Source organism: Balaenoptera ricei, chromosome 16 (genome assembly GCF_028023285.1).
Source record: "Balaenoptera ricei isolate mBalRic1 chromosome 16, mBalRic1.hap2, whole genome shotgun sequence".
Classification (NCBI taxonomy): domain Eukaryota; kingdom Metazoa; phylum Chordata; class Mammalia; order Artiodactyla; family Balaenopteridae; genus Balaenoptera; species Balaenoptera ricei.
In genome coordinates, this window is record NC_082654.1 from 9,476,344 (window position 1) to 9,491,734 (window position 15,391).

At 37.8% G+C, this 15,391-nt stretch overlaps 1 protein-coding gene across 9 annotated transcripts in view; it reads right to left on the reverse strand.

Annotated features, from left to right (window-relative positions):
* Positions 1-15,391, reverse strand: part of PLEKHA1 (pleckstrin homology domain containing A1) — a 57,717-nt gene that overhangs the window by 17,315 nt on the left and 25,011 nt on the right. For 5 of the 9 annotated variants that reach the window (XM_059901050.1, XM_059901051.1, XM_059901053.1 and 2 more), the window contains 4 exons: positions 14,523-14,579; positions 12,245-12,290; positions 6,132-6,229; positions 173-298 (listed from right to left, as the gene is read on the reverse strand). In XM_059901050.1, coding sequence (XP_059757033.1) covers positions 173-298; positions 6,132-6,229; positions 12,245-12,290; positions 14,523-14,579 — 327 coding nt within the window. The remainder of the gene's footprint in view (positions 1-172; positions 299-6,131; positions 6,230-12,244; positions 12,291-14,522; positions 14,580-15,391) is intronic. The other 4 variants (XM_059901054.1, XM_059901055.1, XM_059901056.1 and 1 more) reach the window with 2 other exon arrangements.

A 15,391-nucleotide genomic window follows, 5' to 3' on the forward strand; every position in this document is an offset into this window, starting at 1 on the left:
TTCCAGATATTTTACAATAAAAACATACTTCTGAAATAAGAAATAAATATAAAATTTTTGTATTAATTATTGCATTAATTCAGTAAAGATGTACTCTTTGACTTTTGATAGCAATACAAAAATCAATATGCAGTAGTTAAACCATCACACGATAGAAGAATTAATTTATTACCTGAGTTGGGGTAATGATGGGCACACCACCAACAATGTCAGTTCTGTAAGACACTTGCTTCTTCCCACATTCACCTTGGCGACTTGGGTTATCAGAATGAGGTTGTGAGTCTGACTGCTTTGGTACCTAAGATAATAAGTCAATGAATCATTCTGCAACAAGCATTATATATGAGACCCTTTTTATCACAGAATTTCCAACTGATCATCAATTTATATATAATTGGCATATATAAAAATTATTTTTAGTATATGTATATACCCGTTTAAGTTCTCATACTAATTTTTCTTTTACAGTAATACTTTATGACACAGCCATCATTTACTGAGTGCTTACTTGGGCAGGTACTATTTCATATATTTTCCCATTTAACCCTCCTGTCAACCCTATGCATAGGGGGAGCATCGCCACCGTAGCAGTAAGAAAACAGGCTCAGGGGCATTAGGGAACATAATTTTTTTTTTATCAATTAATTTGGTTGCTCTGGGTCTTGGTTGCAGCAGGTGGGCTCCTTAGTTGCGGCTTGCCAGCTCTTTAGTTGCAGCACGTGGGCTCCTTAGTTGTGGCATGCGAACTCTTATTTGCGGCATGCACGTGGGATCTAATTCCCTGACCAGGGATTGAACCCAGGCCCCCTGCATTGGGAGTACAGAGTGTCATCCACTGTGTCACCAGGGAAGTTCCAGGAACATTAAGTTTAGATCCTGGCTGTTCCACGTTCTAGCTAAGTTTGTGTAACTCTCTTCTACACTTAACCACTATACTACATCCCTCGTTTATCAGAGCACTTGACATTGCATTACATCTCTGTGCTGTTACCTTTCCCTTTCCTCCGTTCCTGCCCAAGATTTTGCAACATCCCGAGGACAGGGGATCCTGTCCCTTTAGATGCTTCCCCTAATGACTCTCTCCCCAGGCCTTAGGCCAACCCTCCTCCCTCTCTCCATATTTAAACTACAATGCCAGTCGTGGGCAGAAACAAAAGAAAGGGGGCTTCCCTCGTGGCACAGGGTTAAGAATCCGCCTGCCAACGCAGGGGACATGGGTTTGAGCCCTTGTCCGGGAAGATCCCACGTGCCGCAGAGCGACTAAGCCCGTGCGCCACAACTACTGAGCCTGTACGCCTAGAGCCCGTGCTCTGCAACAAGAGAAGCCACCGCAATGAGAAGCTCACGCACCACAACTAAGAGTAGCCCCCACTCACTGCAACTAGAGAAAGCCCATGTGCAGCAATGAAGACACAATGCAACCAAAAACAAATAAATAAAAATTTAAAAAATTTTTTTAAGTTTAAAAAAAAAAGTAACAAAAGAAAGAAGGAAACAAGAAAGGCAGAGAAGAGAAATGAATTCTGGAGGGGAAAGCCTGAATTCTTCTAAGAGTTTTTTTCTAAGAGGTTGCTCATTTTGGAGTGCTTTTTAAAGGCAATAATGATAATGGACAGAATTTTACTTGACGAGATTTGCAAAAATACTTAAGAATGAAAGGGCTATAAAGTTCACTGCACCCAGAAACAATTTGCTAAGGAAGTCCCAGTGTTTTCTAATGAACAGTATCATGTATTTCAATTACTTTGACAATGTGGCCAAGTTATCCTTAAGAACAGAAAATAGCATTAAAAGAATTTGAAACCAGAGACAGAATTATCTATTCAACTTACGTATTAACTGAAATGTGCTGTTAAAAGGTGACCCATATAAAAAGTGGCTATTCCCTCTCAAGAAGTTGAGGATTTAATCATACACGAGAATATCCTAAAAAATACCTTTAATATCACCCTAAAAATATACTAAAATTTACATTGGTTTTTCCATTTTTCTTCTAGAAATGACAGTATATTAAAAATCCTTGCCTATGCTGTTAAACCTACTGCTTCTGATTTGTCCTTATAATAAAATAAAATGCTAAGTATAGCGTAATTCCAATGTTACAGTTCAACAATTAACTTAGAATTGCATTTTATAATAAAAATTATCTAAATTGTAAACATTTTATTCCCTAAGAACAAGAAAAATATATGCAAAATACCCATGAATATAGTAACTCCCTTAAAAATTCTGAATGAAAAGTTAGTCTCAATACAGTCATTAAAATAAACATATTTTCAGGACCAAAAAAGCCAGTCAGGCAACTGTTTAATGAGAATCAGAAAAGTGACCTCCCTAGACAGATGGCAAATGTCAAAGACATTGAACATGCTTGGTTTCATTGCCTATTGCCTTTTTTCCCTCTCCCTTGCTTCCCTATCCTTTATTGTTCTGATTGTTGTTTTGTGAGAGATTTGAATGTATTTTTGGCAAGCATTTGCACATGATCCTAACAGTAGGAAATTCTAATAGCAGAAAAAGAAAAGGTAAAGATGACTAGAGAATAGATGAACAAAATGGAGAATAATGGCAGGGCTTAAAGACTGAAACCTAAAACATTCAAGAACAAACTCTTGGGTGTTAGGATCTTTCTGAGGGCTCTACCCACGACCTGCAGGCTGAAAACCACAAGTATAAGGCCTTATACTTTGGGCCACATACTTTTGTTAAGACTAAAGTCCTGTATTCAGCTTATTCTGTCTACTCCCAGTTGTCAATTAAAAAAAAAGTGTAGAATTTTGGCCGTAATTTAAAAACATTAATTTTTAGATTAAAATCTAATATTGAGGGCTTCCCTAGTGGCACAGTGATTAAGAATCCACCTGCCAATGCAGGGGTCACGGGTTCGAGCCCTGGTCCAGGAAGATCCCACATGCCCCGGAGTAGTTAAGCCCCTGTGCCACAGCTACTGAGCCTGCGCTCTAGAGCCATGAGCTACAACTACTGAGCCCGCGAGCCACAACTACTGAAGCCTGCGTGCCTAGAGCCCGTGCTCTGCAACAAGAGAAGCCACAGCAATGAGAAGCCCGTGCACCGCAACGAAGAGTAGCCCCCGCTCGCCGCAACTAGAGAAAGCCCGCACGCAGCAACGAAGACCCAACGCGGCCAAAAATAAATAAATAAAATAAATAAATTTATAAAAAAAAAAAAAAAGATTTGATTTTCCAAACTCTAGTCATCAATACTTCCTTCAGGGTTCGTTCCTCTACTATTGCTCTCTCTTTTTTTTAAAGAGGGGGAAAATTTTTTAATGGTAGCCACCAACACACACTCAACAAAGACTTCATGAAAGTAAGGAAAGCCATAAACTATGGTGTTGGATGATGGTCCATTAAGATGGCAAGGTACTATAATTAGTAAGTAGATAAATAATCACCATTCCCTTACCCACTGCCCTTTAATGACCTCTATTCTGAAACCACATACCTCCAAAATCTAATTTTGGATTTCCAAAACTTTTGAGTTTATATATTACATTGTACTCAGCAGACTACTAAATTACTTAGGTTCACCAAAATGTCATTTGGAGTGACTCCACAGAAAGGTAAACTGCACATATATTAAAATGTAGACTTGAAATATTCAAAGAAATCTACATGTAAATCACCAGCAATTTCCATAGTAAAGTATGACAAATTAAAGATTCTGCACTTAAATGTGTAAAATGCATATGCAATTAAAACTGGTAAGATTTTTTGAAGAATAAAGTTAAAAATGTATCTTATTAAAGCATGGGAAATTCTTTCATTGCTATTCCATGAGTTACTGTGTAGCTATATAAAACTGATTTTTAGTAAGTGCTATCAATTCTATACTCACTTTAATATAGTTATAATCATTTTGTTGACTGGCTATGGATTTCTATATCTTAAATTTATATTTTCTAAATGTGAATTATAAAAACACAACTATCAACAGATTTATCTTAAAAACTATAAAAATTTCAACATGTAACAGCTGCAAGACCACAAAAGCTATTTAAAAGTCCACATACTTTGAAACATTACCCAATTCCTAATCAGTTTCCCTTGCATTTGAATAAGCTTAAAGTGTCACTTGTGTAAGACGGTTTCATACCATTAATAAATTAGATACAGCAATTCAAGAACCTCCCAAATGGTAAAAAGCCTGAGACCATTCACTACTTTTTCTCTTAAAGCTCTAAGAAACCAGTGGGGCTTATCATTGCAAATGTAAAAAAACAGATTAATTCAGTAAAGCTACTACATATTGTCGTTCTAAAGAAATTTTCCAAATAGGGAATATTTATTTATTAAGAGTCAAAAACAATCAGTTAGAACCTTTTAAGAAAATGTACTTCTGAATCAGTTTAAAAAATTGCTTTCCTGAAACGGCATGAACCTAAAATAACTGCTGCCCCACGTACAGATCAGACGCAGCGGGCGGCCGTTTTCTGTCATGTGGTAACAAGCTGTTCTGGTGCAAGATAAAAAATCGACTTAACTCTGAGAACAGCTTTAATTATATTAACTCTTTATTGTGCTGTGTTATAAATACGGAATCATTTATTTAAATGGAAACGAACATATGCTGACTGTCAGGGAATATGTTTTTAAAGAGTAAGTCGTTTAGGGTCAGTAAATAACCTCATTTTAGTAAAAATACACTTCAATTTACACAAATCTCACACCGGACCTCCTTGCCCACACTTCCCATGCGGGCCTGCTGTGTGTGTTTTCTCCACTAGTGTGTAAAGAGGAGAAAGGGAAGGAGAGGCTTCATCAGGGAACAGTTCCTGCCTACTTGCTCATCAGCAGCAGTAGTAAACTCTCCCCAAAGTTTGTTTTCTGCTTTAGGGTCAAAGAGTAAGGAAGGAGGCTCTTTTTTTCAGGAAGCAGTGAGGTGCTGCACTTCAGGGTTAGGTTCCAGAGTCAAGCAGATGGGGTGGCTCCTGGCTCCACAACTTACCAGCCATTTAACCCATAAAAGTTACTCAATCCTTCTAAGTCTCACTTTTCCAGATACTTTATGTAGAACCTTCAGTGCAAGGCCTGGCACACTATAAATAATCAAAACATATTAATTTCATCAGAAAACCAAGAAGAGAAGCCCAGGTTGGAAGCAGGAAGCTACAGCACAGGAGAAAAGTGCCCGGGAACTGGAGGGAAAAAAGCGATGCCTGAGACAAACCCCTCAAGGACCACGCACGCAGGACCCTCTGCTTGCCACAGCTCTCCAGATCAGTCCCTATCCCCATATGTCATTTCTAAGCCCTTCACCTGCCTTGTCCCGCTCCTGTCTTCAACTCCTACCTACCTAACGCCAGTCCCAGTCACGGCTTAGAGGAGAGACGGAATGCCACTCCTATTCCCTGGGTAGGTGGCAGAAGTCTCTTAATCTTCCCTGGGGGCAAAAACATATCCTCAAGGTAAAACTCTACATGCATTTTCCCCTAGAAACACTACTGTAAAGAGTGGTTAAAATCTACAGTAAGGGACTTCCCTGGTGGTCCAGTGGTAAAGAATCTGCCTTCCAATGCAGGGGACACAGGTTCGATCCCTGGTCGGGGAACTAAGGTCCCACATGACGCGGGTTAACTAAGCCCAAGCGCCACAACTACTGAACTTGCGTGCCTCAACCACAGAGCCTGCATGCCGCAAGCTACAGAGTCCACGTGCTCTGGAACCCTCACGCCACAACTAGAGAGAAAAAACCCTCACGCCACAACTAGATAGAAGCCCGTGCGCTGCAAGGAAAGATCCTGCATGCCTAAGCGAAGATCCGGTGTGCTGCAACTAAGACCCGACGCAGCCAAAAATAAATTTTTTTTTAAAGTTAAAAAAAAATAATAATAGAAGTATCATAAATAATTTTTTTTTTAAATCTACAGTAATATAGACCCTTATTAGGTACACAATGGTTAAAAAGGCATCTATGGGCTGATTTTAAGGGCCAATAGTTACCATGTACAAGAAAATGCATTCACATTATAACCTGTCTTTTAAACAAACTTTGAGTAACTCTGGGACAAACTGTTGGTAAGCTGAAGACACTCAGTAGGTATCTTTACAAACTGTAAAGATCACATCCACACATTAAAGTTTTTTCACACAAAAAGTACAAATACTTACTGTAATTTTTATAGCTTTGTTCAACACATTTACCCATTCTACTAGGTCCTGCTGATCATTGGCTTGTAGGAAATATTTCCTCATCCCTGCATTCATAACTGTTGAGAGACAAAACAAACTACAACACATGAAATTTTGCACTTGTTACCTCTAAATTTATGTCTGCAGCAGCTGAAAAACCTTGCTAGCTTCAGTATTGTGACTCTCTTGAATTTGACAAAATGTTAGACCATATATGATACTGCTTTTATCACTCAATAACATAGGTAGAACTCTCATTTTTAATGGCCATGTTTTTCAGTAACTGTAAAAATACCACAATATATTTAGCCAATCCTCTATCGATGGACATTTAGGCTATTTCTGATTTTTGAAACTATATAAAATATCCCAATGAAACATATACATATACTTCTCCACACTTGGGATAGCATTAGCATAGGATAAATTTCTTAACGTAGGCTTATTGGGTCAAAGAAAATTTAACATTTTTATAGATGTTAGTAAATTGTCTTCTCCAAAGGCTGAATCCATTTACATCCCTACCAGTAGTGTATCCAAAGGCCTATCTTGTCTAACAGTCCTCACCAGTACCTCTTGTTTTCAGCCCCAAGGCTCTGTGACATGACTTCCTAGACTTCCTTGCCAGCACGGGCCATGTTCTGCCGATGGGAGCTCCTGGAGGGAGACCGGAAGGTGGGAGGGAGGTGGCGGAGGGGACGCCCATGCAGCGTCCCGCCCTTGCTGGTCTCCCTCCAGCAGCAGCCAACACACAACAGCCACTGCTGCAGGCTCTTCTGCTGCTCGCTCCCTCCATCAGCCTTGCAGTCCCCTCACAAAGTCCTAGGAGCTGCTAAGACCACCTCTTCCCTTTCCTCTCTCCAGCCCTGGGGATGGCAGCTGCTTCATGCAGGTTCTAATTTGTGGGTTACTTCAGCATTCCCTTTGTGCTCCTTCAGCCTTTCAACATCTGGTTATCCAATTCCCTGTAACAAATGCCCTGGGTTTGAAATGCCAAGTGTGGTGTGTTTTCCTGACTCTCTGTCAACCTAACTGGTGAAAACTTATACCTTGTTTAAATATGAATTTCTCTGATTATTGAGACAAATTAGTTTTATATGTTTATTGGCCACCTGCATCTGTTTTGTGAGCTGTTTATTTTCTTTACCCGAGTTTCTTTACCCGAATTTCTCCGAGTTGTTTCTTTACCCGAATTACCCGAATTTACCCGAATTTCTCCTGAGTTGTTCATTTATTTTTTACTGATTTATAAGAACTTTTGTATTAATCCTTTCTGTTTTATCTCAAGTACTTTTCCCAGTCTATCATTTGTCTTTTCACTTAGTTCATGGTATCTCTGATCAATCAGAACCAGTCTATCAATCTTTTTCTTTTCCTTCTCCTTTAATGATTCTAGCTTTCACATCATATTAAGAAAGTCTATCCAACTCAAGATTATAAAAATAAACAGCTTTATTTTTCCAGCACTTATGCATTTTCTTTATGTTTATAACCTTAATACATTTGAAACTTTTTATGCAATTTAATTTACATATACTCCTTTAGTGACTACCGACTTCTATAAAGCAAAGCACACTTGCATACAGTTGTTGACAAACTACTAGTCAATGTTCAAATTAAAGCTTATTAATTATACATCACACGATTTATTTTTAAAAACAAACATTATTCTAGGAGCTAAGGCATCTGAATAGCTACAGTGTTGCAATTTTTTTTTTTGGAAATATACAAATAACTTCCAAAAGTCTCCATCAAAATTTTAAATGGTATACTAACACTCAGTTGAATGTGACTAAGGGAAGGGGGTAATGAAAACCCTCAAGGGAAAAAAGCCTATTTCTCAAATACACAAGATTTTGAAATTGAGACTGAGACCAAGACACTAAACAAGAGCTTCCTTGTATTGATATGAGAGTCTTATCTTGTGAAGTGCTATAAATCAATTAGTTTGGACCTAAAGAAATTTAACACACTATAAATCTGTTCTTTTATCACTTACTAGAGACTGGAGAAATTATAAATGTCATAAATATAAATTAAGATAAATTAGTAACTCACTAGGCTATTATATATGTCAATATATAGCTTCTGTTTTTAATTTCTAACAATCAGTAAAGCATCCTTTCATAATCTTTTTCCAGCTCAGGCTGAAGCTGAGCTCTCCTCATAACAGCTATTTTCCCCCTCAATGTTGTTTTGGGCAGCTACCTAGAACATCTCAAGACTTTAAAAATCTAAGCTCTTGGTAATACACTACACCTGCTATAAAGTGCTTAATACACATATTTTTGAATAAATGACCTTTATATAAGGATCTCTCTGAAGGGAAAGAAGAGAGGCAAATATGCCTCTAAAAAGACTCTCAGCACACTTTGCAGTCTGAATAAAACATCATGTGCTTTAAGCATTATTTCATGGGAGGAAGAGGCACAGCGATACGATAGGGGGGAAAATCAGAGCCTGGAGTTGGCAGACCTGACTAGCTCATGCACTTACTAGCAATACCATCTTGTAAAATGAATTTAATCTCTGACTCTTGTTCTCCTCATCTATGAAGTGGAATGCCACCCATCCCTTCCTTGGGGGGGTGGAGGTGATCTGTGTAAAGAAACTAGCACAGTGCCTGGGATAGAACAGATATTCTTGTTCACCATCTTCATCACCTTCATCATCATCATCATCACCATCATCATCACTTGGAGGTTTCCAAGTAAAGAAGTATTGTGGAAAATGTAAAGCAAATTACTAAAAACTGATATTAGCAATGCTGGGAGAACAGTGGACAGGGAAAGGAAGGAAAAAACTTTTAATAATAATAATAATAATAAACTGTATGAAACCTGTAAGTTTCCATGCTTTTAAAGCAAGGGTTTCATTGTGTATAATGAATGCATAGCAGAGGCTTGTGTGCTTACTATCTTTTCACTTAAGTACTCCCTTATTTCATTTCAAGTCTTTACCATCAAAGTGAATGTACCAAATGGATAAAACCTGAAGCATAAACATTAGCTTGACTCCAAACAAAAATCATTTCACAACCTAGGATCAACTGGTTACGGTTCAAATATGGTTATGGATCAAATGGTTAAGAGACGTTTTATTATATTTCTTTGCCAATTTTCTCCCGTTTTCTCTATCTCTACTCTTTCTCTATCCTTTCCTTCTCTATTAGTCAGACGTTGGCTTTCTTAATGGAAACTCTAATTTAATTTTCTTATTTCTCTCCTACTATCTACCTTTGTTTTATTTTTAGCTTTCTTTGACTTTTTCTTCGGAGTTTTGCATTGTCTCATGTTCTTGTTCCTATTTGACAGTTCTTCCTTCTCAAATGTCATGCAATCCTGGGCTGGCCAAGCCCAGGACTGCATTTTGGTACCATATTTAAAAACAAGGTAACAAAGACCAAACTGGAAGCTCTCTTGAACGTATGCAGGGCTTCTGACTGGTGGGCCTGGCTGTGCAGCAAGCCCCTCTGGCAGAGAAGCCCAGCTGTCAGTGCCTGTGGCTCTCTTCTCTGGGCTGTTCAGATTCCTGCCCCACCTCCACCTGGCTGCCCGGTGCTCTGGGCCTGGACACAGGAAAGAGTTGCATTCAGTGTGCAGACTTTTTCATTTAATCCTCCCATTTTCCATTTCATGCCTCATCCCCCCCTTCTCTGAGACTACTGTCCCCACGCACACAGCCTCACCGATTCTATTTCTGGAGATACTACACATGCCGTTCCTTGCTGGGATGGGGGAAGGGTGGCTGCCTGCCGGAGCCAGACGCAGGCAGGGACCAGAGGTTGCTTCTACATGGACACTCAAACAAAGTCCCTGTGTTGGGTCCCTCCTCCCTGCTGCTTCCCCAGACCAGAGCCAACACCTAGTCTATCCAGAGCTGGCGTGGGGGCAGGACGTGGAAATAGCTACCTTCCACTGGTCTCTTCTACTCTGTTAAGTCATTTACTCCTCCTCCATCCACTTTCCATCTTTATACACTGTGGATTATAGAAATCTGCTAGTTTCAGCAAAGATGATTTGGATGTTTCTTGTTCTCACTGTTTGGGGGCAGTCTGAGAGGAAACAGGGAAGGAAAGTCTTTATGTTGCCATTTTGAATGGAAGCTGTAGTTCCATTTTAGAAGCCAGTGCCTCTCTCTGAAGGCAAATATTTTATGAATCTTTACTCCCTCTAATAGTAAAGGACCAATAAACTGTTGGCAGACCAATAAATAACTAATGTTAATCTCTGGTTTCAACTAAAATCACTCATTCTAAATACCCCAATAACTGAATATCAAATCTTTTACTGTATATTGCTAGCCCTTCAAACTGTATGTTTGAGATTTTACATTAAAGACTTGTCAAGAGTACACACATGATACACTCTAAAATACAAAGTTCTCTCTCGCTTGACTTGCCCCCAGTAGCCTTCCATTCAACAAGGTTCTGAGGCACTTTCCTATTTAGCACCCAAAAATTATAAATTTGTAATAAATACATGACTTTTTATTAGTTTCTTAGTGGTGATAAAAGCATTATAGAGGATTCTCTGAACAGATATACTACATCCTGCTCATATCACATTTTTCTTACTGGATATATATGATTGCCATCGGATGCTACCCCTAACATACTGCCTACAGAAGAAACCTGCCCTTTTCAAGCAAAAGAAAACAAAGAAATTTAACATCAGTTCTACCCCAGGAAGTATCTTTTTTACTTTAATGTAAAATAGTCCCTATTGATGTCAGCTGGAAACTCTTAATTTTCATCCCTTTCATCACTAATGTCCACTAACATACTCTCTAACAGCATATCGATTCTCCCAGCTTCAAGTACACCCACTATTTTAACAGATTCTAAAGTTCTCCATTCTTGATCTTCAAGTTCCATCCAGTCCTCAATTACTGTCACCAGAATATTTCCATTTGGATGTTTCCCCACCATTCAAACACCTTACCGAACATTTCACCCTATCTAACCTGCTCTCCTGGATCCCTCATTTCTTTCCTTGAAGCAAACCTACCTGACACCTCTCTCTTCCCTTCAACTCCCACATATCCAGTCACCGAGTCCTTGTGCTTTTCCTTTTGATGTTCTTCATCCCTCCTCTTTCCCCCTAATGCAGGCTCTATGTTAGGAACAGCAGTTCAAAAGCCACTTAACTAATGTACTTGCATCAAGCTCTCCTATCTATACAAAAAAAAAAAAAACTTCCTTCACCTTATATCTACTTTCTAGATGCTCTCTAATTTCTCTTCTCTCGTTTTCCAGAAAATAAAACAAAAAAAATCGCTTGTCAACACATTACACCCCGACTCCTGTCTTTTTACTTTTCAGTCTCTCACCATTCTCTCCAGCTTTACTGAGTGTTCAGTTCTCTGCACGCCTCTGTCCAGTGGTCCTCCCATCTTTTCTCCCCAGTGATAAAGGATGATCAGGTTAGTCTCATCCAGTATGGCTCCCTTCACTCCCAAGATCCCCAAAAAGGATCTGAAGCTCTTCCTTGAATAGACCGTACATCGCTTTATCTACCACCTGTGATAAATGCAATGATAACTCCCTGGTACTGTATCTGTCTGTGAGACAGCCAGCCTGTGAGATTCTTAAGGGCAGCAATTGCTTCTTATTACCTCATAGCCCCATGGCAAGCACAGTGCATATACCAGACATTCATTAAATGTTCACTGAGCACTTAATCAAATACCCTCAACTACCCCTACCCCCAAACTGTAAGCTCCTCATTACTCATAAGCTGCAAACTAAATCCTTTCTATTATTTAAGTATTGAATATCAAATAATATCAGGTAGAGCGTTTTAAAATTAATCTCGCTGGATGTGATCACTATAAATGTCTAGATAATGATTACACATGGGCTGAGTGGGAGGAGGTTGTGACTGGGATGGGACACAGGAAAGGGGCTTCAGGGGTTGGGGAGCAGTTTTATTTCTTCACCAGATGATAGTTTCAAGGGAATTTGCCTTAGAATAATTCATTACCCTATAGGATTGTGTTGTGTGGTTTTCTGTGACTGTTTTTTCTTACAATATGATGAAATTATATTAGTCTAACTTAAAATAACTAACGTATAAAATATGGCTACTCACCAAAACAGAACTCAGCCTTTGGCCTTAGCTTAGTTGCATCGCTAACCTAACAAGAAAGAGAGATGAATCACTCACTTCTTCATGTGCTACTATAACCAACCTTAAACACTATGTGAATTCCACATGTATGATTTCCCAGTAATCATACACATTTAGCACACAGATCTAAAATTAAACTTTAAGGCAACTGAAAAAGAACTGTAAATTAAATTTAGAATATGGGTCCCAACTTTAAGATGTTTAAAACAAATGATACTTCCATGCTCTCTTTGAACAAAATTGTTTTTTCTTCAAAGGTAGTGCAAAGAAATTGAAAATAAACCATTAAGTTTTATGTCACACATACACATATTTTTGGTTTAATGTAATTTTCAAAATACCCTCAATGAATACTCCACAGAAACTATGAATTCTTCCCAAACTGCATATTTCTAAATTAGCTGTGAACTGCATGAGGAAATGGCAGTGGGTAAGGGGGAGATTGTATATTTAATAAAGTCCAAAAATCCAGAAGGCATTAACCTGCAATGAGGAAATCCAAATGGCACTGGATCCCCACTTGTACATTAAAATACCCTAGGATAATGGGGCCGCCCTTTACTAAAAGCAGCACGTGGTTCCGTTTAGAAGGTGAAGCAACTAGTTGCACCTGGTTGCTGCTGGCCCTTTAAATAAAGTAGCTCACATGGAAGCCCATTCATGACCGTTGCCATGCTGTTGCCCAGTGTTAGAACTTACAACTGCAGCATCTGTTCTGTACCTTCAGAAGGAATTTTAAGTCTGGGGTTCCTGACTGATCTCAACTACAAATTGAGCACTGAGTCGCAATGAAATTTGTTCCAGGAATAAATTCTGGGGAAAAAGTGGCATGTCTAAAGTAGAGTACAAGCTGTACAATTCAAACTTCAGTAAGCTGTGGGACAGAGATGAAACCTAACAGAACTACACAGGGAAGGTTATATTTTAAAAAGGAAGCAATGGAGGAGGGGAATGCAGCTGGCCAGTCAGTCTGCCTTCTTTGCTGAGTTAATACCTTAATTTTTAAAAAGACCAGGCAACAAGCAATTGCAAAGATACAGGCACATGGGCAATTTCTACCTCAACTGCCTATTCCAATAAAACAGGCCTTTCCACATCACTTCATTAAGAGTCAAAGATCCCTGGCAGCATATTTACATTGTAGTATACCTTTACTGTAGGCAATCAAGTAAAGGGGGAGGTGGGGGCCGGAATTATCTACAATTTATTCTACAATGGAATTCTACACTTGCTTCCTAATGATAGTCTCTATAGAATTTAGGCTGTAAGATACCCTGAAGTATTACTAAATGTCTTAAATTTACAGGAACACTTGAGATATACTTCAACAATATTTGTCATTTGCAAATTTACATAATATGGCTTTAACATAAAATGGTTCTCTTTAAATATGTAATTTTTTTGGTCAATGAGAATGAATAGCTCTATTATGATGCTGATAACAAAGCTTTTTATTTATCAAAATATCTTTCTTTTAAATAGAGGCACACTTGTAAATTGTTCTTCTGTTGAAGACCTTTGCTAACAAATCTCAGTGTATGCATAATAGTATGTATATGCATATTAATCATACTGAGTTGCTACTTTTCATATCTCATCTTAAGTCATCATCGAGCTTATTACTTTGTGTAAAACAAAAGTAGTTCCTCAGCATCTATCTCAGTTCCCAAAACACTAAGAAAAGACAATAAGAGGGAAAAAACTACCTAATACCAAATCTAAATTTCTGAAAAGAAAAACAGTATTGCAAAAATTCCAGAAAAATCAACAAACAAGAAAACAAGCTAGTAGAGACAAAGTCAAATGAGGGAAAAAAACCCATCTTTTATCATGAAGATGGTTCATATTTTCCTCAGAGTAAAACATAAAGGAACAAACAAAGGTAATGAGATTAAAAATTACAGTTTAAATAAATACAGACTTAGAAAAATCTTCTCCAGATTTCCCAAAGACAGAACCTAATTGTTAACAGATGAATCTCCCCTTCTGACGTTCATATAGCTGATCATAAAAGTTAATGTTAACTTTTCAATTTGCCACATCCTGTAATTTAACTCCATATTCTTCCTAATTTTATCAAAGAACTTCCTAAACATAGTAATCAGGTACTGTTTTCAATGTAATATGAACCAGAACATCATCTTAAATGACAAAGAGAGGAGATGGCTCCTTTTATTCACACTCTCATTCTAAGGGATTTTAATTCATGCATGAATGTAAGACAATACAGAGAGACTACCTTTGAAATGTAGGTAAGTTTAATGGCTCCAACACGTGATGATCCAGAAGGCAGGTTCTATAAACAGATTATTAATATATAATTATTATCCAACATTACAAATTTATTTCATATAAAATGTTCTACACACACTAAAAAAAGTTAAGAAATCAGATTTTTTTAAATGTCACACTTTACAAATTAACTTTTCAGTTCAAGTATTTACTAAGTCTGAAATCAAGTGGACAACATGGATAACAAAACTGAACTCTAGTCTGTTCCACCACAATGCATTTTATAACTAAAAGGCTATTTTGTTAGCACTGCAGCTAAACTTTTCTTTTTCATAAACAAGATCAGATTTTGTTCCAGAAAGCAATGGGGAAAAATATTTAGACATAAAACAAACACAAATGTAAGAAATTTCAAGAGTATACATGTTACTTTGTTTTATTAAAATTTTTAAATCAAATGTATCTCTTGAAAAAGACTGAATTTTCCCTCATTTAAATTATATTAGTATCTATTATGCCATAACTAATCTACATTTATATCATTTTTCCAAAAAATTATTGGTACTTTTAAAACCATATTCAGGGAATGTATATATTGGCACTTTCATAAAAAATATTTTTATTCTTCCCTTAACAAGTTTAGGATGTAGTTTGTGTCTTAAAAGAGCTAAGGGTAAAATTAAGAAGAAGGAGAATCATTTCATGCTGAGGCTATCAGGAAAGACTCAGTGAAAAGAATGAAAGGCTTTTAAGCTGGACTTTATTAAAGAAAAATTCTGAAACACAAAAAGCAGGAGAGAGAATACTCCAGGCAGAGAAAACAGATGAGCTACAGCAAGCAGATGTGGATGCCCAGAAGCTCTGTACTGAAATGGG